General features: G+C 39.9%; 1 protein-coding gene across 1 annotated transcript; it reads left to right on the top strand.

Annotated features, from left to right (window-relative positions):
- Window positions 1-10,284: 10,284 nt before the first annotated feature.
- Window positions 10,285-15,483, top strand: LOC117455184 (chloride intracellular channel protein 1-like). The gene is given in 8 exon segments (XM_071204812.1): window positions 10,285-10,365; window positions 10,610-10,675; window positions 12,602-12,730; window positions 13,100-13,206; window positions 13,968-14,074; window positions 14,419-14,448; window positions 14,451-14,599; window positions 14,729-15,483. Coding segments are annotated over 7 exon segments (726 nt in total). The 5' UTR covers window positions 10,285-10,365; window positions 10,610-10,633; the 3' UTR covers window positions 14,891-15,483.
- Window positions 15,484-26,449: the final 10,966 nt, after the last annotated feature.

The following is a 26,449-nucleotide window of genomic DNA, read 5'->3' as shown; positions in this document are numbered from 1 at the left end:
AACAGTTTGCATCGATGTTTATTGAGTTATGACAACTTCTAATGAAATTGTCTTAAAGCAACAAAGTTATTTGAGTTAGGGGAGAAGGCTTTTCCTCTACAATCAGAGGTGTTTTTCATTACCACTTACTTAATAATTGGTAGCATAAACACAATTTTTTAAGTTGATTACGCAAAAAATAAGTTGTTCCTATTAGTTTTACCACGTTATTTAAAAATAATTTTAAGTTGTATGTGCTTAATTATCCTCATTCGGGATACAAGTTTTTAAGTTGATTACTCAAAAAATGAAGTTGTTCCTATTAGTTTTATCACGTTATTTAAAAGTAATTTGAAGTTGTATGTACTAAATTGTCCTCATTTGGGATAAAAAATGTTAAGTTGACAACCATTTATAAATTAAGTTGCTCCAGATATACAATCCAAAAATGATAGGCAAGTAGCTTTTTTTATTGTGAACTGCAGTTGTGTATTTCAACACATGATATTTAAACCTTGAAGAAAAAACATTTAAATTGCCCCACAAATAATAAATAAACACATTAGTCATATTACCATGGGAAATGAAAGGGGACACAGCAAATACATTCTGCCATCACATCAAAGTTAAACTTTTGACTACAAAAGTCAGTAAAAATACAATATAGTGTTTCCCCCTGAGTTGTAGGCTTTGCACAGTACCAGACCGCGACAGAGCGGCTCTATCACTGACTGCGGGCAACACACACACACACACACACACACACACACACACACACACACACACACACACACACACACACACACACACACACACACACACACACACCAACACCTTCCCTGCTCCCTGTGTTCTCGCTAAGTTCTAATCAAACATCACTATTATCACTCTTTTCCTACCCGTTTCAGTAGCGCGACCATGGGTGCACAGCACACTTGGCCGTTCTATTTTCATTCATGCATACATTCACAAACATTAAAGTAACTTACCTGTTGAAGTGTGGGGCAGATTCACCACCGTCTCTCCAGCTGTGATTTGTATTGGCAGAGGCGTGTCATTTCACCAGCGCCGTAGGCATTTCACTAGGTTAAATAGTGTGTTCTCGTGCATTTTCATGCATTTTCATGATCACGTGAGATGCATTATTATCTGTTTTGTTGGAAATGTTCATTTGTGTTTACAAATGACCTTTTATGTTCAAGGGGAAATGTTAAGGTTAATTGAGAAAATCCTCGTTTTATATTGCTTCAGATTTAAGAAACGGTAATGCTTTATCTAGTAAGAAAGTAAGACTAATTGTATTTCCTAATGTAAAAGTGTATTCCTATTGGGAGGGGCTACATGTTTAAAAGGGGCTGCATCGGCCCTATATTAAAAATCTATGCAACATAAATGTAGCGTTTGAGGGTTACAATGCTTTTTCCACCAAACACGTAAGGTGTTAAAGGGAACATGTCGGACAGCTCTGCAGGCTCTAGCACTTTCACAGTTCGTGTTTTCTCAAGGACATAGCTCCTGAGATGCTCAACTGACCAAGCACTCAAACATTTCACAATGAATACAAGAGTGCCCTTGACAACAACTATTTGGATCAGCTCTCCAAAATCTGTCAGACCACCTGTTGAGCCATTAGCCAAAATCATTCCAATTGCATACTTTGTGCCACTGTAACATACATTGTTGGCTATCTGGATACGTGTCTCCTCAGGGAATTTTGCTCGCAGTTCTTCCTGGATATCTTCTCTTAGCACAGTAACATCTACAGTAGACAGTTGTGTGGCCTGTAAGACAGGTTTCACAACACTGGCATCATGATGGTTATGCAACCATCAGCTGATGCTTCATGGAAAGTGAATGCAGAATATTTCGAAAGCTGTGAGTTTGCCATGACAACCCGCTTAAAAAAGCTGTGTTTGGCTTCAACCCTCATAGTCCACAGTAACACTAGTGGACCATAGGCCCTGATAAGCTGTGGATAATGTTCCAGGAAATGATGTTTGGGGATTAGTTTTTCCTGTGGGAAAACCTGGAGAAACCTGTGTCTGTTCAGAGATCTTACTGTCTAGGTAACAAATAGTCTCCTCTGTGTGAACATGACTTACTGCAAGCTCAACTATCTCTTTGAGCACTAGAAGTACTTCCCATGCTGGTTCACCCTCAGGGATTTTTTATCAAATTATGAGGGGCAGGAATCGCAGCAATGACCAGTTTTCATGGGCGTTCCCTCCAACAGTTTTCCTTGCTGTGGAGCATCAGTTGTGTCCGACCATTTGTAGGGAAACGTTTTGATGCATGTGCAGGGCTGGACTGGGACAGCAAATCGGCCCTGGCATTTAGACCCAGACCGGCCCAAATCCATAAAACAAACAAATAGTAGCGGTTATTGACAAGAAGAATAACTCGGTATAATTTAAAAAAACGCTATTATTATCCTTTTTACGTACCAGGGGCAAACTAAACTAATACATACAACAAGTATGTGTAACTATCAATCATTAGAAATTAGACCTTCAAACCCTCTCACAAAGCGAACAGTGACCGAGCACTAATAGGGGGGTCTGATGGTGGTGGAGGCGGGGAGGGAGCGGATCAACTCAACATTGTAAATAACCAACAAAAGACGATCACCGGTTCATCTTGTTTTTGGCTTGAGAATAGTTTGGGCAGCGTGAGAGCGTGAGATTGAGAGTGAAAGCGTGTGTCACACGCCAGATGCGTGAGAGTTGGCAACCCTGGATTACCTGCTGCAGGTGGGGCCGACCAGTTATACAAGAGGGAGACAATAGCTGTACTTATTTTTTAATGAGCCACATGCCATGATGCACCAACTTCAGACTTCCTCACAGAGCCACTCCTCCAACACACACGAACATGACCAATGAGGGCACAAGAAAATTGTGGAATGAGCTCCCCATTGAAATCAGGACAGCAGAAAGCTTACACATCTTCCAGACTGAAAACTCATCTCTTTCGACTCCACTTCGAGCGATAGAATTATTAACAAAGCACTTATATACTAATAAAGGGTTGGCTTATCTAAAGCCAGTTGAGTAGCACTTGACATGCTTGGCTCTATGAAACCTGATGTACTTATATGATTCTGTTTTCCTCAAGGTTGTGTCTTCTTGGTCGAATGTACTTATTGTAAGTCGCTTTGGATAAAAGCCTCAGCTAAATGCAATGTAATGTAATGTCTGTAAGAAAAGTTTTAAAAAATAACCCCTTAAATGATGACTTCTAGTTAATTTAAGGGGGGGGCCCTATAGTGCCCTGCCTCCCCTTTCTATGACAACACGATAGAGATAGGACCAGATGAGTCTACAGGATGAGTCGACGGCATCTTTTCTTGGGCTCGTTTCTCCCACAGATCGACCCTCTGATATGACTCCCTGATAAACACTGCTATGTCATTGATTAGGTTGAAAAGTGCTCCACATTCGATGACATTTTGGGTAGTTTCAGCCAGGACAAGATTAAGAACATGAGCATAGCACCACACATGGACATGAGTGGGTGACTGGGAGGTCATCAGTGCAGAAAATCCTTTGTACCGGCCTTGCATATTGGATGCTCCATCTGTTGCATTACCTATACACACATGCCCTTGTCCAGTTTTAGATGCATGAAGTATTGTCCGGTGGATGCATGGCACTTCACTAAAGCCACAAGCCTCTCTTGCACAGTCTCATTGACATATTTTAAGATTACTGAACACTGATCCTGAGAAGTTATGTCTTGTGTTGTGTCCAGCTGAACAGAAGACATTCCGGCCTTCTGGACATCACTGGAGATACTTTCTTTGATTAGACTACTAACAGTTTCTATGATGGAGTTAACAGTAGTTTTGGAGAGTAGGGTGATGAGAGACCCTCTACCTTTTGTTCCACTGGATTGGTGCAATTTCTTGCTCTTCTCTACGCAATCATCCAGATGCTCTTTTAAGCAGATATCATACTTTCCTAATAAAAGGATGAGCTCCAAAATGTTACCGTGGTCCACGGTGTTGTCAGCTAGCATATATGCTCCCTCATTCTCTACCTGCTTGCACTTTCACCACACGCTCCAAAACCTGACGTCTCTTTCGGACTTGTTCCCTATGAGCAGACATCTGACTGCCAGCAAACATGCTTTCGATGTCTGCTTTAGAGCACCGTAAGAAAAAAGCTTCAGCACAGGTTGAATGTGTAATGCTCTTTTCGTGCTCCTCTGTACGCTGGTGTGCGTGCGTCCAATCTGACATTCCAGTTATAAATGTGCCAGTGTCAGTCCTCTTCCCAAATGCCAGACATACAAAACAAAACAACATATGACGTCCCTTGCAATATGACGCCACTTTCTGCTGGTGCCATCTTTACAGGTGAATACCGTCTGCACAACTGGATTTCTGGTATGTTGTTGTGGGTGCTGTTCTAAAAACATCTGTAACATAGATGGCTCGGGGCGGGGAAAGTAATCTATGTCCTCCTGCTCTTTGCTCTCCTCACTCTCCTCCTCTGGGGATGCTACCTGGCTCAACACGATGATACAGAATGATGGATTCCCTGATAGAGGTCCATACAAATAGGCATTGACATAACAATACCACACAGTTAATGGTCAAAACTACATGTGTGCCTCCATTTTTTATCTATTTCTATATTATTCATTCTATATATTGTCAATCAAAACTACCACAACAAGCTGACTATAAACATTTTCTTCAGGTCCCAAAAGACCACTGTTGCCCTTATAACCAAATAAGTAAATAAACTAAACAAAACAAGCTGCCAGCTGACAGTAATTGTTCATGAATGTTGGTTAACTTTCAATGAGACAACGTATCAGAGTCCCATTAAGCTATATTTTAACTTGCCAGGGAAGACCTAAAAAAGCCAGCTTACTAGCTTGTAGGCTAACGAATGTTTCTCTTATAATATTTGTCTTATTAGTGCTTCATCAAAGGGATATTAATGGGTTCCAGAACTACAGAGTATCATAACCTTAATAATAATCTTTTCCTAATTTTCTTAGCTTCTGCTTACCGCCAGTTCTCCTCGCTCTCCCCACTCGCGCTGATCTCTCTCCCTCTCATCATCTTCCTCACCACCAATATCGGCCACGGGTTAGAAGAAGATGGACCTGCACCTGTACTAAACATGTCGGTTATTTTGACACAAGCGGCAGCATCAGCACGAAGGGCCTGCTTTTTTCTTGCCCGCAATTGTTCTGCTCTCCCTTTTCGCTTGGCCTTCGCCTTCGCCATTTCTAACTCGAACTTTTTTTTTTTCTCGAAAAAAAAGGCAGTTTGGCTTCAACGGCCGGCTCACCTCCTGGGGGCGTGATTTAATGATGCACACCGAGCAGCCCAAAGGGGGAGGTGATTAAAGATTTGATTGGGCCGGCCCAGTGTCAATTACTAAAAACATTTAAACAGAGGGCCAATATACCCGTCTTATGGGCCGGGACTTCAGGAAGAAAAAAAAAAAATGACGTGTCGGCCCAAAAGGCACGTCGGCCCACCGGGAAAATGCCCGGTATGCCAGATGGCCAGTCCACCCCTGTGCATGTGTTGAGTTCATCAAGAGTGAAGTATTTACTCTTGATAAACATGTGAAGACATAGAGCCAACTCTCGGGGGACTACACCCTCAAACAGATCGTGCAACACATCAGATAACCTGTCAAAACACTGAAATACTTCAGATTCTCTGTAAATGCACACTGCCTCGTGACTCCACAGACATGAACCAATGCAGTATTGTCCTGCACAGTCTGGACATGCATTTCATGCTGTTCTATAGTTCTGGGTTGAAATGCCCCTGTTCTCACTTCTTCCACCTGAAACAGTGACTTCTCACCCAGACAAAATCTGCAAACATAAGAACTGGAGAAGCTTTCCACAAATCCCCCAAGAGAATGGGCCCCAAGATTATCTGCCACTACACTAAACACTGTTCCTTTGATTTGTTTTGCCTAATGCTGGGACATACAGGGCCAGGCCCTCCTCTTCCAAGCTCACAAGATCCTTGAGCAGTGGCTTCAGTACAGTACCGTAACCAAATCTTTTTACATCCTCAGCCCTGCAGAGAATTGCTAGGAAGATGGATGTCAGAGAAGATCTGAGAAGTGCAGGAACATCAGCTAAAACCCAGTACACAGCTGTGACTTTGTGTTTTTTCAACAAATAGAATGATAGTAATGGTAGGATGTTCTCCAGAAAATAACTAATTTGTGTTTATAATAAATGCCATCAGAAAATGACCTGTACTGAGTTTCAGCATTACTTTGAGCTTCTCTGTCATGCAAGATCAAATCCTGAATCTCTTTCCGGCTCAACAGCTGAAGCATCAACTTCTGAATGGGGACATACTCGAAGCTCTCCTTCACTACTACGTATATACTCCACTGGTTCCACCACAGAAAACTGCTCCGTAAAATAAGCCCTTCTCTTATATGCAGAAGAAAGTGGACCGCCACTGCTCAGAGCAGAGGTAAAGGCGTTGGCATCACAAAGCTCTGTCACCATGTCTGACACAACAGACTCATCAATTTCACAATCATGCTTCCTCAAACAGGAATTTAAAATGTCTTTGATAATGGGACCTGATGCTGAATGAGAGATAAAAGGTAGCTCTTTGACAATCTCATCAATACACCTGTTAGGTACATTAAAAGTGCCCTCGAGTTTTAGAAACAACAAAACCAAATTATTTTCAATGAGGTTTGGTAGATCTCTCACATCATTATCTTGACCATCATCAGTAATGGACAGTTCACCATCCTGTTATCATCTGTATTTGAACAACTTGCATACCTCTTTAGCAGGTCTTCTTTAAAGTCTTGCAGTGACTTGTGGGAGGCAAATGTTCCGTAAATGTTAGTGCTGAAATTGCAGTTCTTAAAAACACTGGTGACAGTCTCATGTTTTTTCAAATGTCGACCAAGGTGTTCAAAAAGCTCTCTTTCTGTGGAGATTGTGCTGGCACTGCAACACTGGCAAGTGAAAGACAAACCTGCAGTTCTGACTCTTTCCTGAGTTTCCTGAGAGTGATTTCTTGATAGATGTGATCTAAGGCTACCCCATGTTCTGAAGGAACAAAAACAATCTGGATAAAGACACCCACCACCACGACCATGGCGTAACCTGTAATGTTTTAGCAACCCTGTTTTTGCAGAGGTTTCAAATTTACATAGTTTGCATCTCCAGCCCATTGTTCTAGATATATAAGCAACATTGCATGAAATGAGCAAGAAACACAACAAAAAGAGACTCTCTGCCTCTACTACTTTGTATCCTCTCACAGAATATCCACGGTTCAAATGCTGCTAATTTTGGTCAAACAGCAATTTGCCTATACCGTGCAACTACAACTAATATCTACTGTATTTAAATAACAAAAGATGACACCCACTTTTAAAATGTATTTTGTGTATTTCTTCAGGCTGTCCTCGAACACACAGCCTTGAATGTCGGAACTTGTCCAGGTGTGTTAAGTGGGAGTGGACTTGAAATCCTTAACTCAAGGTGTAGAAAAATTAAGTTATCAAGCCAATTGCATTACTTACTACAACTTGAATTTTGTTTTAAGTCAATTAACGCAGAAATCAGAGTTCAAATTACACACAATATTAAGTTGATGTAATTACGCTCAAACACATTGTACAGGCTAAGGGGTGCAGTACATGCTATGTTATAAAGCCGTGGAGGGCGGGAGTTTATAAACCAAAGAGTAACCGCCCTTACGGGACGCTGTAATAAGTAAAGCGAGCACACCCGCAAGGACATCTGGCCTCCTATTGGTTGAGGGATTTTGAGGATTGTTGCACAAAAGTTTCGAGCGCGCACAGAATAAATCTGAGAGCAGAACAAATCTGTAAACAGCAATATATCTGAGTGCAAGCGTACAGTTTGAGCACACGCAGAGCAAATCTAAGTACAAGCAGGCACTATTTGAGTGCGAGGACAGGGTTTGAGGGAAATAAATACATAAAGTATGCTCTCAAATTTAAATACCACGCTCTTGAATAAAGATAGGGAATAACCCCCATAGACAGAGGTGCAGCAACACAAGCAGTATGAGAAACATAAACCTTTTTTTGAACATTAAGGCATGTAATCATGTCACAGTAGAGGCACAAAATACAAATATGAACCTGGAAGTGAGCATATGAGGGCCCTTTCATGTCGACATCTTAGAGCTAAAAACATTCTTTAAATGTTGTAATACTTCATCACATCAGGTGTTGGTAAAAAATAAATGAAGAAAAAAATGATACATCAAATTTCAGGGATATAGAATCATTCGGAAGATGGCCTTGGGAAACAACAACCTCTTATTACAGAAGGTTTTTCTTTATTCGATTGAGTTAATTTGACATTTATTGTCAAATTTCTCAGCGAGAGTGAAACATTTTCCTTTTTGACCAAAGAAGAAGTTTTACAAAGAAATCAATAAAATAAAGAAGTAAAACTAATACTGCACTGAAGATCTTGTATGTGGACATTGTGGACAAAGCTCTTATTAACATTTTCGTTTTTCCTCTGAGAGCAGAAAGCTAAGTGAAGCTCCATACCTCCCTCTACTGGCCCTTTATTATATTGCAGTTCACAACACAGAAGTGTGTTGAATTGAGAAGTGATTTTACCATAAGCATTTGTTACACTGGCTCATTCCTCTGTGATCAGTCATGGCTGCCTGATACATAAACATCCAGCTAAAATAAAGCATTGAACTACGAATGTCTTCCTAAAAGTGCTTGACCGACATCAATCGCATATAGAACCGCCAGAGGTCGCTGTATACCTATATCCGCCAACGGGTAAAGTGTACCCGCTATTGATTTCCAAGGTACAATGTACCATACAGAACGGTGAGTTTTGATCGCACAGGGATGACATGTATACCAATATAATCTGTGGACTCTCAGTTTTTCATATTATGTGACCCGCTCTATCAAAATCAGTCGGAAATCGCAACGGCTCATTTCAGAGTAAACGTGGATTTACGTAAACAACTATTTTGTTCAGGGTTCGGGTGTTTTGTTTGATTTTAAACAAACAAAGTCTTGGCTTTCAGAATATGAAACTTTTATTTCCAAAATCACACGATAAATACATTTTTGAAGCTTGTAAAGGGACGAAGACAGGCACCTCTCACTCGCAATCTGCTCTTCCAGCAGCGCCCCCCCCTCCCTCCGGCTGAAATTATGAACGTAAGAGTAAAGTAATCATAGATAACACGGCAGGGTCCGTTACAGTTTGTTTTCATCTGATTTAAATTAAACAAAGTCTTGGCTTTCAGAATATTAAACTTGTTTCGGCAAATTCAGATGATAAATATAACTTTGAAGCTTCGGCATAATTACAAGCGGAGAACGGAGTAACTTGACAGCAGGCAGCAGCAGGCACAACAACAGCCGGTGTTTCTCGTGAGGGTTTTCTCTGGGAAACAAACACAATACACACAAACGCAAAAATACACAAACACACACACGTATACACGTACACACACTCGCGAGCTTCCCCTCCAAATGAAAATATCTTCCCTCCGTAGTATTTTGATCATTTTGATCGCAAAATCAATAGCGCGAGGAGCGCTGCATTTCTATGAGGTAAATATTACCCGCTGGCGGAAATAGGTATAAATATCCATTTTTTTGGCGATTATTTCAATCTGACTTCATATTGACCATTTTTAACAACACAGGGTGTTACATAACACACTTTCAGGAAAAGTCACGGACTGGGAGACGTTAATATTTTATTGAAAAAAAGTTACATACAATAAAAAAACAGCTGCGGGTAAAATTTACCCGTTGGCGGTTCTAGTGTTAAATTCCATATGACTTTCTGAGCTACATTTTCATTAGAAGACCTGCTCTAATTATGTTTTTGTTTTTTAAGACAAAGTGGTCTGATACACAATTATTTTTGAATAGTTCAGGTATTTATGGACATGAGACGTAAGAGATTATACCGTGTAGGCTATATAAACGTCGTATAAACTAGAAATAAACTAGAAAACTAGAAACGCACACGTGCGTGTGCGTTTCTAGTTTATTCTACCTTACATTTCCATTCTGTGCTTAGTAGGCTATATGTTATTGCATTTCATAATTATATATTTTCCTATTTTTACTCTCTTATTTCTTATTGACTTCAGAGCCACTTTTTGTCGTTGTCGCTCTTGAACGCCTCTCTGGAGAGCTCTGCCTTTCACGCAGCAGCAGGAAATGGTGGAGCTGCGGTGAGAGAGAGAGAGAGAGAGAGAGAGAGAGAGAGAGAGAGAGAGAGAGAGAGAGAGAGAGAGAGAGCGAGAGAGAGAGAGAGAGAGAGAGAAACTGGGAGGAGAAACCACACACACACACACACAACTACAGGCGACAACTAACTTTAAACACTTTCTAGGTAGCCCCTGCACACTTAAAATGATCTGAAATGTGTTATTTTGTGCTTTAAACCAGCTAAAGTTAGGTTTGTGTAACGTTTACGCTGCGTTCGTGTTAGCTACAATGTTTAAATGTGTCCTTTACTGACTAGGCTTTGTAGCGGAAGATGGGCTTGGCTGCCCGAGTTTTTGTTTCTCGTTTAGGAAATGTAACTGCTGCCTTATTTTAACCACTTATTCGTGTCCGCGGTTCTTCTTTTAAAGGGTTTCGTGCATCAGCAGGTGAATATGAGCGACGCGAATCAGACCAAAGTTGAACTTTTCGTGAAGGTAAGTGATTGAATGACACCCTGCCCCCTAAAGAATACAGTAAGTTTTGACACGGCGACAACATGTGACATGTATGTATTTAACGGGCTCCAGAAACGGTGTCTTTGAAGTGTCGTATCATATTTTATAATCTGCATGCTCAGTGTATTGTTATCAAAAGCTGATACGATATCCATTAGTGCTCGTATGAGTAGACATAAAGTCACCTTGGTCGTTTAAATCATAATACAGCCTCTTGTTTTAATATTCATGTCAGTCAGACCTCTACTGACACACCGGGTTTATACATGACAGTAAAGCTAATCTAATTAAATGCTCGTTCACCCAATGGGCTGACGACTTTCATCTATATTTAGTAAGTATGGCAGGCAGGCTAATGCCACTTCCTTTGAGTCAAAAACTCTTAATACAACAAATATGGCTTCCCTTCATGGTCCCACATGTTTAAATAAAGATCTCTCTGTATGAACATGTGAACACCTCCCTCTACGCTTTTTTCCCTTCAGGGGTGAAAGATGCTGTTGTAACTTCTCTGAAACCTAGTTTCTAGTCAGCCTCTTCAATGTTAATAACCTTAATTAACACGAAGTATAGTTTCACATTGGCCACCACAGTATAGCAGAAAGCAGCGCCACTGTTTTAAACTGACTGTTCACACCACAGGACAAACCCTTAATGTAACTGAACATAAAACATGTCTTCCTGCAGCCACGCAGGGAACATTTTCAGACTGTATGATCATTTCCTGAGCAGCATACAAGCTCTACGTAAATACAGAAATGAATCTTCGGTCTATTAAATTTTAGTTTTTTTTATGTCTAGGGTCACATCCTCTCAATAGCTTATTTTCTCCAAAGCAGCAATCCAAAACCAAAGCCTCTAAATGTTTTTTAAAAGACAAAAAGGAACTATTCGAGAAAATGTGTCATATCTGCTTGAAAGTGATAGTTCCATTTTTATTTATTTGTATAGTTCCTGATTGATTTGTATATCAACTGAATGGCGATGTTCATTATTTGGTCTACAAAATGTTAGTTATTTCATTTTGCTATATCATATAGAGTTGAAACGCTTAGTCTTTCAATCGATTAATTAATGGTCAAGAAATTAATTGATAACTGTTTTGACAATCAATTAATTAATGAGGTCACTTTTAAACAAAAAACTGACACACTTCAAGCCGTTCAAGCTTCTCAATAATTAGGATGTTGTGCTTCTCTTTATTCTACGTGATGATTAAAAGAGAGACATTTGAAGACTTCAGGTGGGGCTTAGGGGAATTGTGATTTTTAAGTTAAATTCTTATTGTTACCGACCTAATCATAAAAATCTTCATTATCATATGAGACTAAGAAAAGCAACAATGGATCCAGAGTGTTTTGTAATATTTGCTTTAAAACATTATATCAGTGATTGATGTTAACAACGTAGTAGTTTATTCAAAGTAAAAGGTCCCAGTATGTGCCTCAACACAAAGGCACTAGAGCTGCTAAATTGATCAATATTAGATGTCTACTATTAATGATGATAAGCAACTATTTAGATTATTAAATAATTGGTTTAAGTAATATCTTAATTTTTTTTACTATTTTCAGTTATTTTTCTATGATAGTCAACTGAATATCTGTGAGTTAAGGGCAAAACAAGACATTTGAGGATGTCCTCTCTGCCTTTGGGAATCACTAATAGACATTTTTCTAAACTTTCTGTCTTTAATCAATTAATTGACACTACATACTACAACACTCGAAGCCTATTTGAAACAATGGTCTGACCTATTTGAGGTAATATATCAGCACTTTTCTTTTTGTTCTGAGTTGGAATATTTATGGTTTATTGCACTTATTCTTAGTCTCTTTAGATAGAAGCGTCAGCTAAATGAAATGTAATAAAAATGGTTCACATTTATTTGTTTTTGTGTCCCAGGCAGGGAGCGATGGTCAGAGCATCGGCAACTGTCCGTTCTCCCAGCGCCTCTTCATGGTGCTGTGGCTGAAAGGAGTCACCTTCGATGTGACAACAGTGGATATGAAGAGGTAAACACACACTGTGTGCGTGTGTGTGCGTGTGCGTGTGTGTGTGCGTGTGCGTGTGTGTGTGTGTGTGTGTGTGTGGTGTACTCAACAGAGAACACTTTTCTTCTGTTTTTGTTATAAGACAACAAGAGGGCATTTCGTTCAGATATTGAGTGATTAACGACATAAAGCTACACTGACTTTGATTTTCATGACAGCTGTTGAACTTTTGATTTGCAAACATAGTCATTTCCTTTGTTTTCATATGATTCCCTATCTTTTTCCCCACTATCCTTATACCTCTCACCTGCTGTTTAATCCTCCATCTCTTTTGTTGGATTTCTGTTTGGCTGTTTCTGATGTTTTGTTTATTTCCTTCCACCTGTCAGGAAGCCGGAACATCTTGAAGGATTTGGCTCCAGGTGCCCAGCCTCCCTTCCTGTTGTACGGCAGCGAGGTCAAAACGGACACCAACAAGATCGAGGAGTTTCTGGAGGAAAACCTCAGCCCTCCAAAGTAATCACTTCATATAATTGTTTTACAAAATGCTATATTTTGCGTTTTTCAGACCTGAAAAAGTTAGTTGATTGACACAAAATTAAACATAATTTCAGTAATTTCCTTACAAATATTTCCTGTCTTCAGCTTCTCAAAACTGAGAAATTGCTGCTTTTCTTTGTCTTCTGGAATCCTAAATGAAATATCTTTGAACAAAAACACGTTTATGTGGAGCTTAAACGGACATCAGAAAAATAATTGCTAACTGTTTGATAATCGGTCAAAGTGATTTTGTGTGCAAAAAATGCCAGAAAATCAGTTTTGCAGCCTCCCCAAAATATACATTTCCCGTTGTTCTCTATTTTATATCCTATAGACACTGAATTTATTTGGGTTTTTAACAAAAAAACAAGACATTAAAGACTTCACTTTGAGAAACTCTGATAAACATGTTATACACCAAAACAACTAATCGTTAAATCTAGAAAACATGTTTTAGTTGCAGCCTTATCTCAAAATATCATCTTGGTCTTAAGGACATTTCCAAGGCTATTTTTCATTATGTCCATATATTTTATGATAAATAATAAAAGCTACATTTTAATGTTATTGTTAGTTGCAGCACTCGTATAGCTTGCCTCTTACTTTGACTTCATTTGGTTTTGTGTCATTCTGTTTAAATCTTCTTGTCTAGATTAACATTAAATACACTCGCATTACATTTGAGTGAATGTATGTTTGTGATGACTATATTAACCCTCATCAATCTCTCTGTTTAGGTATCCCCGTCTGGCTGCCCGTAACCCAGAGTCCAACACAGCAGGCATGGATGTTTTCTCCAAATTCTCAGCTTACGTCAAGAACTCAAACCCTCAGACACACGAAAGTAAGTAACTGATACTTCAAAATAAGAGAATAACTTCACTTAACTTTAGTTTAAATTCAAATGTAACCTGGACCTTTTAAAAGACTTAGTTGTTATCCAAGGTATTTTCTGCTAAGCTTCTTCTGTCTTTCTCTGAAGGACAGAAAACCAGCAGGGAGTTAATACCATTACAGTCTGAGCGTTTCTGCCACAGTTGAAACAGGTTGCCAGCTGCTCTCTGTGTTGTGATCTCATTGGAAATGGCAGTGTTGTTCCATTTAAGCCTTTCAAAAAAAAAAAAAAATTCATCTCTGTTAAAAAGACTTGGTTTTGCAGATATCTGAATATGTTCTGTGTGTGCTCAGACTTGGAGAAAGGCCTGCTGAAGGCTCTGAAAAGCTGGACGACTACCTCGGCTCCCCACTTCCTGATGAAATTGACGAGAATAGCGCCGATGAGCTCACTTCCTCGTCCCGCCCCTTCCTGGACGGCCAACAGCTTACTCTGTCTGACTGCAACTTGCTGCCTAAGCTCCACATCATGAAGGTAATCTCCTGCTCTAAGCTGTGCAGTGCGGGGGCCTCGGAAGACTAGATTATTATGTTGTTTTTGCGCTTAAACTGAAGACTTGGGTCCACCATGTTTTGCTGATTGTGTCTCTTATTCTCTCTCCAGGTGGTGTGTTTAAAATACCGAAACTTCAACATCCCCCAGTCCCTGACAAACCTCTGGAGGTACCTGAACGCAGCGTACATCAGGGAGGAGTTTGCCTCCACCTGCCCAATCGACGACGAGATCCACATCGCCTACTCCTCTGTAGCTAAAGCTCTCAAGTAGCAGCACACCAGGAGGCACAAGTCATATAACACATACATAGATTACATAGAATACACAAGCACAAAAACACACACTTGCACACACACTCTGAAGCAACCTGGTCGATCTGTTTCTCTAGAGGCTGTTATTGCATCTGTTTGTTCACTTTTTTACAGCTTTAAAATATACTAAATAGTTACATGGGGCCTTTTTTTAAATCCTTGAACATTTGTGAATTTTAAGAAGAAAAAAAATCTAAAAAGCTTTTGAGAATAGACATAAATAGACATGAGCTATTGACACCATATATTTTGCGTAGAAAAAACGTCCTTGTTATTTATTTACTCAACATTAGTAAATAGGCCAATTCCTTCAATTGTTGGGTCCTTGAATGTTAGTGAACTGGGCCAGATGCATTGATTGGGAACCCTGTTGATATCACCTTTGTATAATGTTAGTCGATATAGCTGGTTAATTATTGTCAAACTATACTGTTAGTTTTACTTCAGAGGTGTTTGTTCCTGATGTCTTCCTGCTTTTTGTTTGCCACGTGTATCAGTTTACACCATGAGGTCAACAAGGAAGCGCTGGAGGCAGATAAACTGAGGTTAAAACAAACAACAAGCACAAAAAGCACTGTGGCAGAATTTACATTTCCTTCACAGTAACCTTGTTTAGGATTTTAACGATTGATCATGTTGCTTGCAGGTCACACACACACCACACACACACACACACACACATTTAAAACTACAGCCTGTCTTGTGTCCAGTTTCACCATCAGTAGATACACACTGTAAAGTTGTTTCTCGTTCCCTTACTGATGATGTTTTTTTTACAGTATTTCTTTGTATATTTTTTAGCAGACACAAAGCTGCCTACCATATCAAATTGCCAGCTTCAAACAAAATGCTTCAACTCTTCTTTTCAGTCTTAGTATTAAGGAAGTGGTTTTCTTTTTTTAGGTCAAAATGTGTACCAGTGCCAATTTTTCTTTTGGGGTTTGCCTTTATTTTAGATTATTAAGAATGGATGTATTCATTCATTCCTGAGGGAACAAGGCCTTTTATACTTGAGGATTACAAATGTATTTTTTAAATCTACAGTTTCTTATTCTTCACCTCAGAGAGGAAGTGGGGTGCTTTTCCTCGGCGGCCTGCAGACCGGGTCTCGCTTTAGGGAGGCAGAGCTGAGAACAGTTACACAGGAAACTCTTTCAATAGACCCGGGCTTCCCCTTTCTGCCCCCCCCACAGTGGGCGGGAAGGATTATTCAAGATTACCGAGCTTGTTTGCGATCCGTTGATGCCCTCTTTTTTTATGAAGAATCCTTGTTAGTGTTATATAAAAGAAAGAGATCAGGTTGTTGGCGTTTGAAAGTGTGGATGAAGAAACCGTTTACTGCTAATGTGCTGCAATAAAATCACTTGTACTGCCTCCTCTGGTCGCCTTGGGAACCAGACCTGTGCTGTTACATGTTTCTCATCAGGGGAAAACAAGGAAGTTAAATGTAAACATGCTCAATGTTTAAAATTGAAAATGCACTTAGATTGCCGTCCATTGTTAATTGAAAGTAAAGGTTTTTCTTACTGTCAATTAGTCCAATATAAACGTTTTTTGAATTATCCGACCCAGTCTGTGAATCTTAAGCCATTCATTTAAGAGTGTGTATTTGCCGGGGACTATTTTTAGCCGCGTAATAATACACACTTGCACTAGTCTATATTTTCAGCAGAAAAGTCTCAGAGTGCAGAATCTGGAGGCAACAAGAACATTTTGTTATAATTTGTAGAATAGAATAAATCTACTCTTGCTAGTCTGAAATCATTTTTGTTAAAGTGACTTGAAATTGATCTGCTTGGAAGAACTGGAAACAACAACCACACGTCTCATCCGAATATAACGGCAGCTTGTGTAGAGTGGACAACTGCATCTATGCAAATGAACATGGTGGATGTTTGTAATTAAGATTTACACCGTAGGTCTGTTGTGACCTCATCTCTCTGGGATTAGAGTGAAGCTCTTAAAAATAAATATAACCTAAGTGCAATTTAAGACGATTAAAAAGACAATCTTATACACAGACTTTTATTATGTTTTAGTATGAGCACAGTATTTTTTCGATATGATTTTAATTACATTCTTCCTTGAGGTGTTATTGAGGACAAGTGTTGATCAAAGAGATTAAAGTGTATATTTTATATTGACTGAAACTTTCTAAAAGTGGACCAATGTTTAAAGGGACAGTGTCTGAATAATTTCAGTGCTCATGTATTATTGTATTAGTATTGAGGAGCTTTTCACTTCTTACCTTGGGACTTGATTCGATTTCATTACAATGTTACTTTAACTGGTTTGTTCTCACTTTTACTTTGTTTTGAGAGTCATATTTTGCCACTGTTTGTTTCATACATTCCCCTGCAATCCTTTTACATATCATGTAGCCAAAAGAGGGTGCACTTAAAAGTCTTAAGACAATGGCGTGGAAACTAAATCAGTAGATTCAAATAATCAATGAAAACAATCAAACTAGTAACACAACTGCAATGTATTTGGATGTTCGAAGCCCTTTACAAGACACATTTATTAAAATCCCAATAACTACCTTGTTGAAAAATTCACATTTGACTGATGTTTCTTTTTTTAAATCCATTATGTGGGGTAACCACGTGAAGTCAAGAAGAAGACGTTCATAAGATGCACACAACAACTGTTTCAGTTCCACTCAAGCAGCAGGCCTACACTCAAAGCGATATTGAGTGGATATTAAATTGAGCACAAATAAGAAGAAAGCATCTCTTCAGTGTTTTATTAGTTCAATGATTCAGTTCTAAAAGTCATTTGGAGTTAGATATAAAGGATATTCTCACATTCAAAACAACATTGCAAATATTTTGAGTTTCACCTAATAGTTGTTTTTAAAATGTAAAGACTTAAAGTTGTATTAGTTTAATGTAAGGAAACAACAGTCTGACAAATCATCAAACTTATCAAGTGTAAATAAAGATGATAAAGAGGTGAGTGATTATAAACCACTAGATGGGGTGAGAAGTAAATAAAGAACTATTATTCAGAAGTAAACAAAACTTTAACTTAAGAAAGATATAGTAATACCACAGTTTACAAATACTCTGTTACCAGAGAAGTCCTGCAATCAAAGCTTTATTTAAGTAAAATCACCAAAAGTATTAGCATCATACGTTCCAGAATGATATGTACTCATAATGCAACATAGCCTATTTCTAGATGATGCAGGTGGAGCTTTATTAAAGGGGTTCGTTTAATCTCTAATAATGCATCTTAATTTATTATTAATTTATATATTTTGGAGAATTCTATATTTGCTTCTAAAATGTAGTGGAGTTAATGTTTAAATAAGCATAAAATAGAATACTCAAGTAAGTACAAGTACCTAAATTTCTAATCAAACATCACTATTATCACTCTTTTCCTACCCGTTTCAGTAGCGCGACCATGGGTGCACAGCACACTTGGCCGTTCTATTTTCATTCATGCATACATTCACAAACATTAAAGTAACTTACCTGTTGAAGTGTGGGGCAGATTCACCACCGTCTCTCCAGCTGTGATTTGTATTGGCAGAGGCGTGTCATTTCACCAGCGCCGTAGGCATTTCACTAGGTTAAATAGTGTGTTCTCGTGCATTTTCATGCATTTTCATGATCACGTGAGATGCATTATTATCTGTTTTGTTGGAAATGTTCATTTGTGTTTACAAATGACCTTTTATGTTCAAGGGGAAATGTTAAGGTTAATTGAGAAAATCCTCGTTTTATATTGCTTCAGATTTAAGAAACGGTAATGCTTTATCTAGTAAGAAAGTAAGACTAATTGTATTTCCTAATGTAAAAGTGTATTCCTATTGGGAGGGGCTACATGTTTAAAAGGGGCTGCATCGGCCCTATATTAAAAATCTATGCAACATAAATGTAGCGTTTGAGGGTTACAATGCTTTTTCCACCAAACACGTAAGGTGTTAAAGGGAACATGTCGGACAGCTCTGCAGGCTCTAGCACTTTCACAGTTCGTGTTTTCTCAAGGACATAGCTCCTGAGATGCTCAACTGACCAAGCACTCAAACATTTCACAATGAATACAAGAGTGCCCTTGACAACAACTATTTGGATCAGCTCTCCAAAATCTGTCAGACCACCTGTTGAGCCATTAGCCAAAATCATTCCAATTGCATACTTTGTGCCACTGTAACATACATTGTTGGCTATCTGGATACGTGTCTCCTCAGGGAATTTTGCTCGCAGTTCTTCCTGGATATCTTCTCTTAGCACAGTAACATCTACAGTAGACAGTTGTGTGGCCTGTAAGACAGGTTTCACAACACTGGCATCATGATGGTTATGCAACCATCAGCTGATGCTTCATGGAAAGTGAATGCAGAATATTTCGAAAGCTGTGAGTTTGCCATGACAACCCGCTTAAAAAAGCTGTGTTTGGCTTCAACCCTCATAGTCCACAGTAACACTAGTGGACCATAGGCCCTGATAAGCTGTGGATAATGTTCCAGGAAATGATGTTTGGGGATTAGTTTTTCCTGTGGGAAAACCTGGAGAAACCTGTGTCTGTTCAGAGATCTTACTGTCTAGGTAACAAATAGTCTCCTCTGTGTGAACATGACTTACTGCAAGCTCAACTATCTCTTTGAGCACTAGAAGTACTTCCCATGCTGGTTCACCCTCAGGGATTTTTTATCAAATTATGAGGGGCAGGAATCGCAGCAATGACCAGTTTTCATGGGCGTTCCCTCCAACAGTTTTCCTTGCTGTGGAGCATCAGTTGTGTCCGACCATTTGTAGGGAAACGTTTTGATGCATGTGCAGGGCTGGACTGGGACAGCAAATCGGCCCTGGCATTTAGACCCAGACCGGCCCAAATCCATAAAACAAACAAATAGTAGCGGTTATTGACAAGAAGAATAACTCAGTATAATTTAAAAAAACGCTATTATTATCCTTTTTACGTACCAGGGGCAAACTAAACTAATACATACAACAAGTATGTGTAACTATCAATCATTAGAAATTAGACCTTCAAACCCTCTCACAAAGCGAACAGTGACCGAGCACTAATAGGGGGGTCTGATGGTGGTGGAGGCGGGGAGGGAGCGGATCAACTCAACATTGTAAATAACCAACAAAAGACGATCACCGGTTCATCTTGTTTTTGGCTTGAGAATAGTTTGGGCAGCGTGAGAGCGTGAGATTGAGAGTGAAAGCGTGTGTCACACGCCAGATGCGTGAGAGTTGGCAACCCTGGATTACCTGCTGCAGGTGGGGCCGACCAGTTATACAAGAGGGAGACAATAGCTGTACTTATTTTTTAATGAGCCACATGCCATGATGCACCAACTTCAGACTTCCTCACAGAGCCACTCCTCCAACACACACGAACATGACCAATGAGGGCACAAGAAAATGGTGGAATGAGCTCCCCATTGAAATCAGGACAGCAGAAAGCTTACACATCTTCCAGACTGAAAACTCATCTCTTTCGACTCCACTTCGAGCGATAGAATTATTAACAAAGCACTTATATACTAATAAAGGGTTGGCTTATCTAAAGCCAGTTGAGTAGCACTTGACATGCTTGGCTCTATGAAACCTGATGTACTTATATGATTCTGTTTTCCTCAAGGTTGTGTCTTCTTGGTCGAATGTACTTATTGTAAGTCGCTTTGGATAAAAGCCTCAGCTAAATGCAATGTAATGTAATGTCTGTAAGAAAAGTTTTAAAAAATAACCCCTTAAATGATGACTTCTAGTTAATTTAAGGGGGGGGCCCTATAGTGCCCTGCCTCCCCTTTCTATGACAACACGATAGAGATAGGACCAGATGAGTCTACAGGATGAGTCGACGGCATCTTTTCTTGGGCTCGTTTCTCCCACAGATCGACCCTCTGATATGACTCCCTGATAAACACTGCTATGTCATTGATTAGGTTGAAAAGTGCTCCACATTCGATGACATTTTGGGTAGTTTCAGCCAGGACAAGATTAAGAACATGAGCATAGCACCACACATGGACATGAGTGGGTGACTGGGAGGTCATCAGTGCAGAAAATCCTTTGTACCGGCCTTGCATATTGGATGCTCCATCTGTTGCATTACCTATACACACATGCCCTTGTCCAGTTTCAGATGCATGAAGTATTGTCCGGTGGATGCATGGCACTTCACTAAAGCCACAAGCCTCTCTTGCACAGTCTCATTGACATATTTTAAGATTACTGAACACTGATCCTGAGAAGTTATGTCTTGTGTTGTGTCCAGCTGAACAGAAGACATTCCGGCCTTCTGGACATCACTGGAGATACTTTCTTTGATTAGACTACTAACAGTTTCTATGATGGAGTTAACAGTAGTTTTGGAGAGTAGGGTGATGAGAGACCCTCTACCTTTTGTTCCACTGGATTGGTGCAATTTCTTGCTCTTCTCTACGCAATCATCCAGATGCTCTTTTAAGCAGATATCATACTTTCCTAATAAAAGGATGAGCTCCAAAATGTTACCGTGGTCCACGGTGTTGTCAGCTAGCATATATGCTCCCTCATTCTCTACCTGCTTGCACTTTCACCACACGCTCCAAAACCTGACGTCTCTTTCGGACTTGTTCCCTATGAGCAGACATCTGACTGCCAGCAAACATGCTTTCGATGTCTGCTTTAGAGCACCGTAAGAAAAAGCTTCAGCACAGGTTGAATGTGTAATGCTCTTTCGTGCTCCTCTGTACGCTGGTGTGCGTGCGTCCAATCTGACATTCCAGTTATAAATGTGCCAGTGTCAGTCCTCTTCCCAAATGCCAGACATACAAAACAAAACAACATATGACGTCCCTTGCAATATGACGCCACTTTCTGCTGGTGCCATCTTTACAGGTGAATACCGTCTGCACAACTGGATTTGGTATGTTGTTGTGGGTGCTGTTCTAAAAACATCTGTAACATAGATGGCTCGGGGCGGGGAAAGTAATCTATGTCCTCCTGCTCTTTGCTCTCCTCACTCTCCTCCTCTGGGGATGCTACCTGGCTCAACACGATGATACAGAATGATGGATTCCCTGATAGAGGTCCATACAAATAGGCATTGACATAACAATACCACACAGTTAATGGTCAAAACTACATGTGTGCCTCCATTTTTTATCTATTTCTATATTATTCATTCTATATATTGTCAATCAAAACTACCACAACAAGCTGACTATAAACATTTTCTTCAGGTCCCAAAAGACCACTGTTGCCCTTATAACCAAATAAGTAAATAACTAAACGAAACAAGCTGCCAGCTGACAGTAATTGTTCATGAATGTTGGTTAACTTTCAATGAGACAACGTATCAGAGTCCCATTAAGCTATATTTTAACTTGCCAGGGAAGACCTAAAAAAGCCAGCTTACTAGCTTGTAGGCTAACGAATGTTTCTCTTATAATATTTGTCTTATTAGTGCTTCATCAAGGGATATTAATGGGTTCCAGAACTACAGAGTATCATAACCTTAATAATAATCTTTTCCTAATTTTCTTAGCTTCTGCTTACCGCCAGTTCTCCTCTCTCTCCCCACTCGCGCTGATCTCTCTCCCTCTCATCATCTTCCTCACCACCAATATCGGCCACGGGTTAGAAGAAGATGGACCTGCACCTGTACTAAACATGTCGGTTATTTTGACACAAGCGGCAGCCATCAGCACGAAGGGCCTGCTTTTTTCTTGCCCGCAATTGTTCTGCTCTCCCTTTTCGCTTGGCCTTCGCCTTCGCCATTTCTAACTCGAACTTTTTTTTTTCTCGAAAAAAAGGCAGTTTGGCTTCAACGGCCGGCTCACCTCCTGGGGGCGTGATTTAATGATGCACACCGAGCAGCCCAAAGGGGGAGGTGATTAAAGATTTGATTGGGCCGGCCCAGTGTCAATTACTAAAAAACATTTAAACAGAGGGCCAATATACCCGTCTTATGGGCCGGGACTTCAGGAAGAAAAAAAAAAAATGACGTGTCGGCCCAAAAGGCACGTCGGCCCACCGGGAAAATGCCCGGTATGCCAGATGGCCAGTCCACCCCCTGTGCATGTGTTGAGTTCATCAAGAGTGAAGTATTTACTCTTGATAAACCTGTGAGACATAGAGCCAACTCTCGGGGGACTACACCCTCAAACAGATCGTGCAACACATCAGATAACCTGTCAAAACACTGAAATACTTCAGATTCTCTGTAAATGCACACTGCCTCGTGACCCACAGACATGAACCAATGCAGTATTGTCCTGCACAGTCTGGACATGCATTCATGCTGTTCTATAGTTTCTGGGTTGAAATGCCCCTGTTCTCACTTCTTCCACCTGAAACAGTGACTTCTCACCCAGACAAATCTGCAAACATAAGAACTGGAGAAGCTTTCCACAATCCCCCCAAGAGAATGGGCCCCAAGATTATCTGCCACTACACTAAACACTGTTCCCTTTGATTTGTTTTGCCTAATGCTGGGACATACAGGGCCAGGCCCATCCTCTTCCAAGCTCACAAGATCCTTGAGCAGTGGCGTCAGTACAGTACCGTAACCAAATCTTTTTACATCCTCAGCCCTGCAGAGAATTGCTAGGAAGATGGATGTCAGAGAAGATCTGAGAAGTGCAGGAACATCTAGCTAAAACCCAGTACACAGCTGTGACTTTGTGTTTTTTCAACAAATAGAATGATAGTAATGGTAGGATGTTCTCCAGAAAATAACTAATTTGTGTTTATAATAAATGCCATCAGAAAATGACCTGTACTGAGTTTCAGCATTACTTTGAGCTTCTCTGTCATGCAAGATCAAATCCTGAATCTCTTTCCGGCTCAACAGCTGAAGCATCAACTTCTGAATGGGGACATACTCGAAGCTCTCCTTCACTACTACGTATATACTCCACTGGTTCCACCACAGAAAACTTGCTCCGTAAATAAAGCCCTTCTCTTATATGCAGAAGAAAGTGGACCGCCACTGCTCAGAGCAGAGGTAAAGGCGTTGGCATCACAAAGCTCTGTCACCATGTCTGACACAAACAGACTCATCAATTTCACAATCATGCTTCCTCAAACAGGAATTTAAAATGTCTTTGATAATGGGACCTGATGCTGAATGAGAGATAAAAGGTAGCTCTTTGACAATCTCATCAATACACCTGTTAGGTACATTAAAAGTGCCCTCGAGTTTTAGAACAACAAAACCAAATTATTTTCAATGAGGTTTGGTAGATCTCTCACATCATTATCTTGACCATCATCAGTAATGGACAGTTCCCCATCCTGTTATCATCTGTATTTGAACAACTTGCATACCTCTTTAGCAGGTCTTCTTTAAAGTCTTGCAGTGACTTGTGGGAGGCAAATGTTCCGTAAATGTTAGTGCTGAAATTGCAGTTCTTAAAAACACTGGTGGACAGTCTCATGTTTTTTCAAATGTCGACCAAGTGTTCAAAAAGCTCTCTTTCTGTGGAGATTGTGCTGGCACTGCAACACTGGCAAGTGAAAGACAAACCTGCAGTTCTGACTCTTTCCTGAGTTTCCTGAGAGTGATTTCTTGATAGATGTGATCTAAGGCTACCCCATGTTCTGAAGGAACAAAAACAATCTGGATAAAGACACCCACCACCACGACCATGGCGTAACCTGTAATGTTTTAGCAAACCCTGTTTTTGCAGAGGTTTCAAATTTACATAGTTTGCATCTCCAGCCCATTGTTCTAGATATATAAGCAACATTGCATGAAATGAGCAAGAAACACAACAAAAAGAGACTCTCTGCCTCTACTACTTTGTATCCTCTCACAGAATATCCACGGTTCAAATGCTGCTAATTTTGGTCAAACAGCAATTTGCCTATACCGTGCAACTACAACTAATATCTACTGTATTTAAATAACAAAAGATGACACCCCACTTTTAAAATGTATTTTGTGTATTTCTTCAGGCTGTCCTCGAACACACAGCCTTGAATGTCGGAACTTGTCCAGGTGTGTTAAGTGGGAGTGGACTTGAAATCCTTAACTCAGGTGTAGAAAAATTAAGTTATCAAGCCAATTGCATTACTTACTACAACTTGAATTTTGTTTTTAAAGTCAATTAACGCAGAAATCAGAGTTCAAATTACACACAATATTAAGTTGATGTAATTACGCTCAAACACATTGTACAGGCTAAGGGGTGCAGTACATGCTATGTTATAAAGCCGTGGAGGGCGGGAGTTTATAAACCAAAGAGTAACCGCCCTTACGGGACGCTGTAATAAGTAAAGCGAGCACACCCGCAAGGACATCTGGCCTCCTATTGGTTGAGGGATTTTGAGGATTGTTGCACAAAAGTTTCGAGCGCGCACAGAATAAATCTGAGAGCAGAACAAATCTGTAAACAGCAATATATCTGAGTGCAAGCCGTACAGTTTGAGCACACGCAGAGCAAATCTAAGTACAAGCAGGCACTATTTGAGTGCGAGGACAGGGTTTGAGGGAAATAAATACATAAAGTATGCTCTCAAATTTAAATACCACGCTCTTGAATAAAGATAGGGAATAACCCCCATAGACAGAGGTGCAGCAACACAAGCAGTATGAGAAACATAAACCTTTTTTTGAACATTAAGGCATGTAATCATGTCACAGTAGAGGCACAAAATACAAATATGAACCTGGAAGTGAGCATATGAGGGCCCTTTCATGTCGACATCTTAGAGCTAAAAACATTCTTTAAATGTTGTAATACTTCATCACATCAGGTGTTGGTAACAAATAAATGAAGAAAAAAATGATACATCAAATTTCAGGGATATAGAATCATTCGGAAGATGGCCTTGGGAAACAACAACCTCTTATTACAGAAGGTTTTTCTTTATTCGATTGAGTTAATTTGACATTTATTGTCAAATTTCTCAGCGAGAGTGAAACATTTTCCTTTTTGACCAAAGAAGAAGTTTTACAAAGAAATCAATAAATAAAGAAGTAAAACTAATACTGCACTGAAGATCTTGTATGTGGACATTGTGGACAAAGCTCTTATTAACATTTTCGTTTTTCCTCTGAGAGCAGAAAGCTAAGTGAAGCTCCATACCTCCCTCTACTGGCCCTTTATTATATTGCAGTTCACAACACAGAAGTGTGTTGAATTGAGAAGTGATTTTACCATAAGCATTTGTTACACTGGCTCATTCCTCTGTGATCAGTCATGGCTGCCTGATACATAAACATCCAGCTAAAATAAAGCATTGAACTACGAATGTCTTCCTAAAAGTGCTTGACCGACATCAATCGCATATAGAACCGCCAGAGGTCGCTGTATACCTATATCCGCCAACGGGTAAAGTGTACCCGCTATTGATTTCCAAGGTACAATGTACCATACAGAACGGTGAGTTTTGATCGCACAGGGATGACATGTATACCAATATAATCTGTGGACTCTCAGTTTTTCATATTATGTGACCCGCTCTATCAAAATCAGTCGGAAATCGCAACGGCTCATTTCAGAGTAAAACGGGATTTACGTAAACAACTATTTTGTTCAGGGTTCGGGTGTTTTGTTTGA

Source organism: Pseudochaenichthys georgianus, chromosome 11 (assembly GCF_902827115.2).
Source record: "Pseudochaenichthys georgianus chromosome 11, fPseGeo1.2, whole genome shotgun sequence".
Classification (NCBI taxonomy): domain Eukaryota; kingdom Metazoa; phylum Chordata; class Actinopteri; order Perciformes; family Channichthyidae; genus Pseudochaenichthys; species Pseudochaenichthys georgianus.
This window is presented reverse-complemented; position numbering and strand designations above follow the sequence as displayed.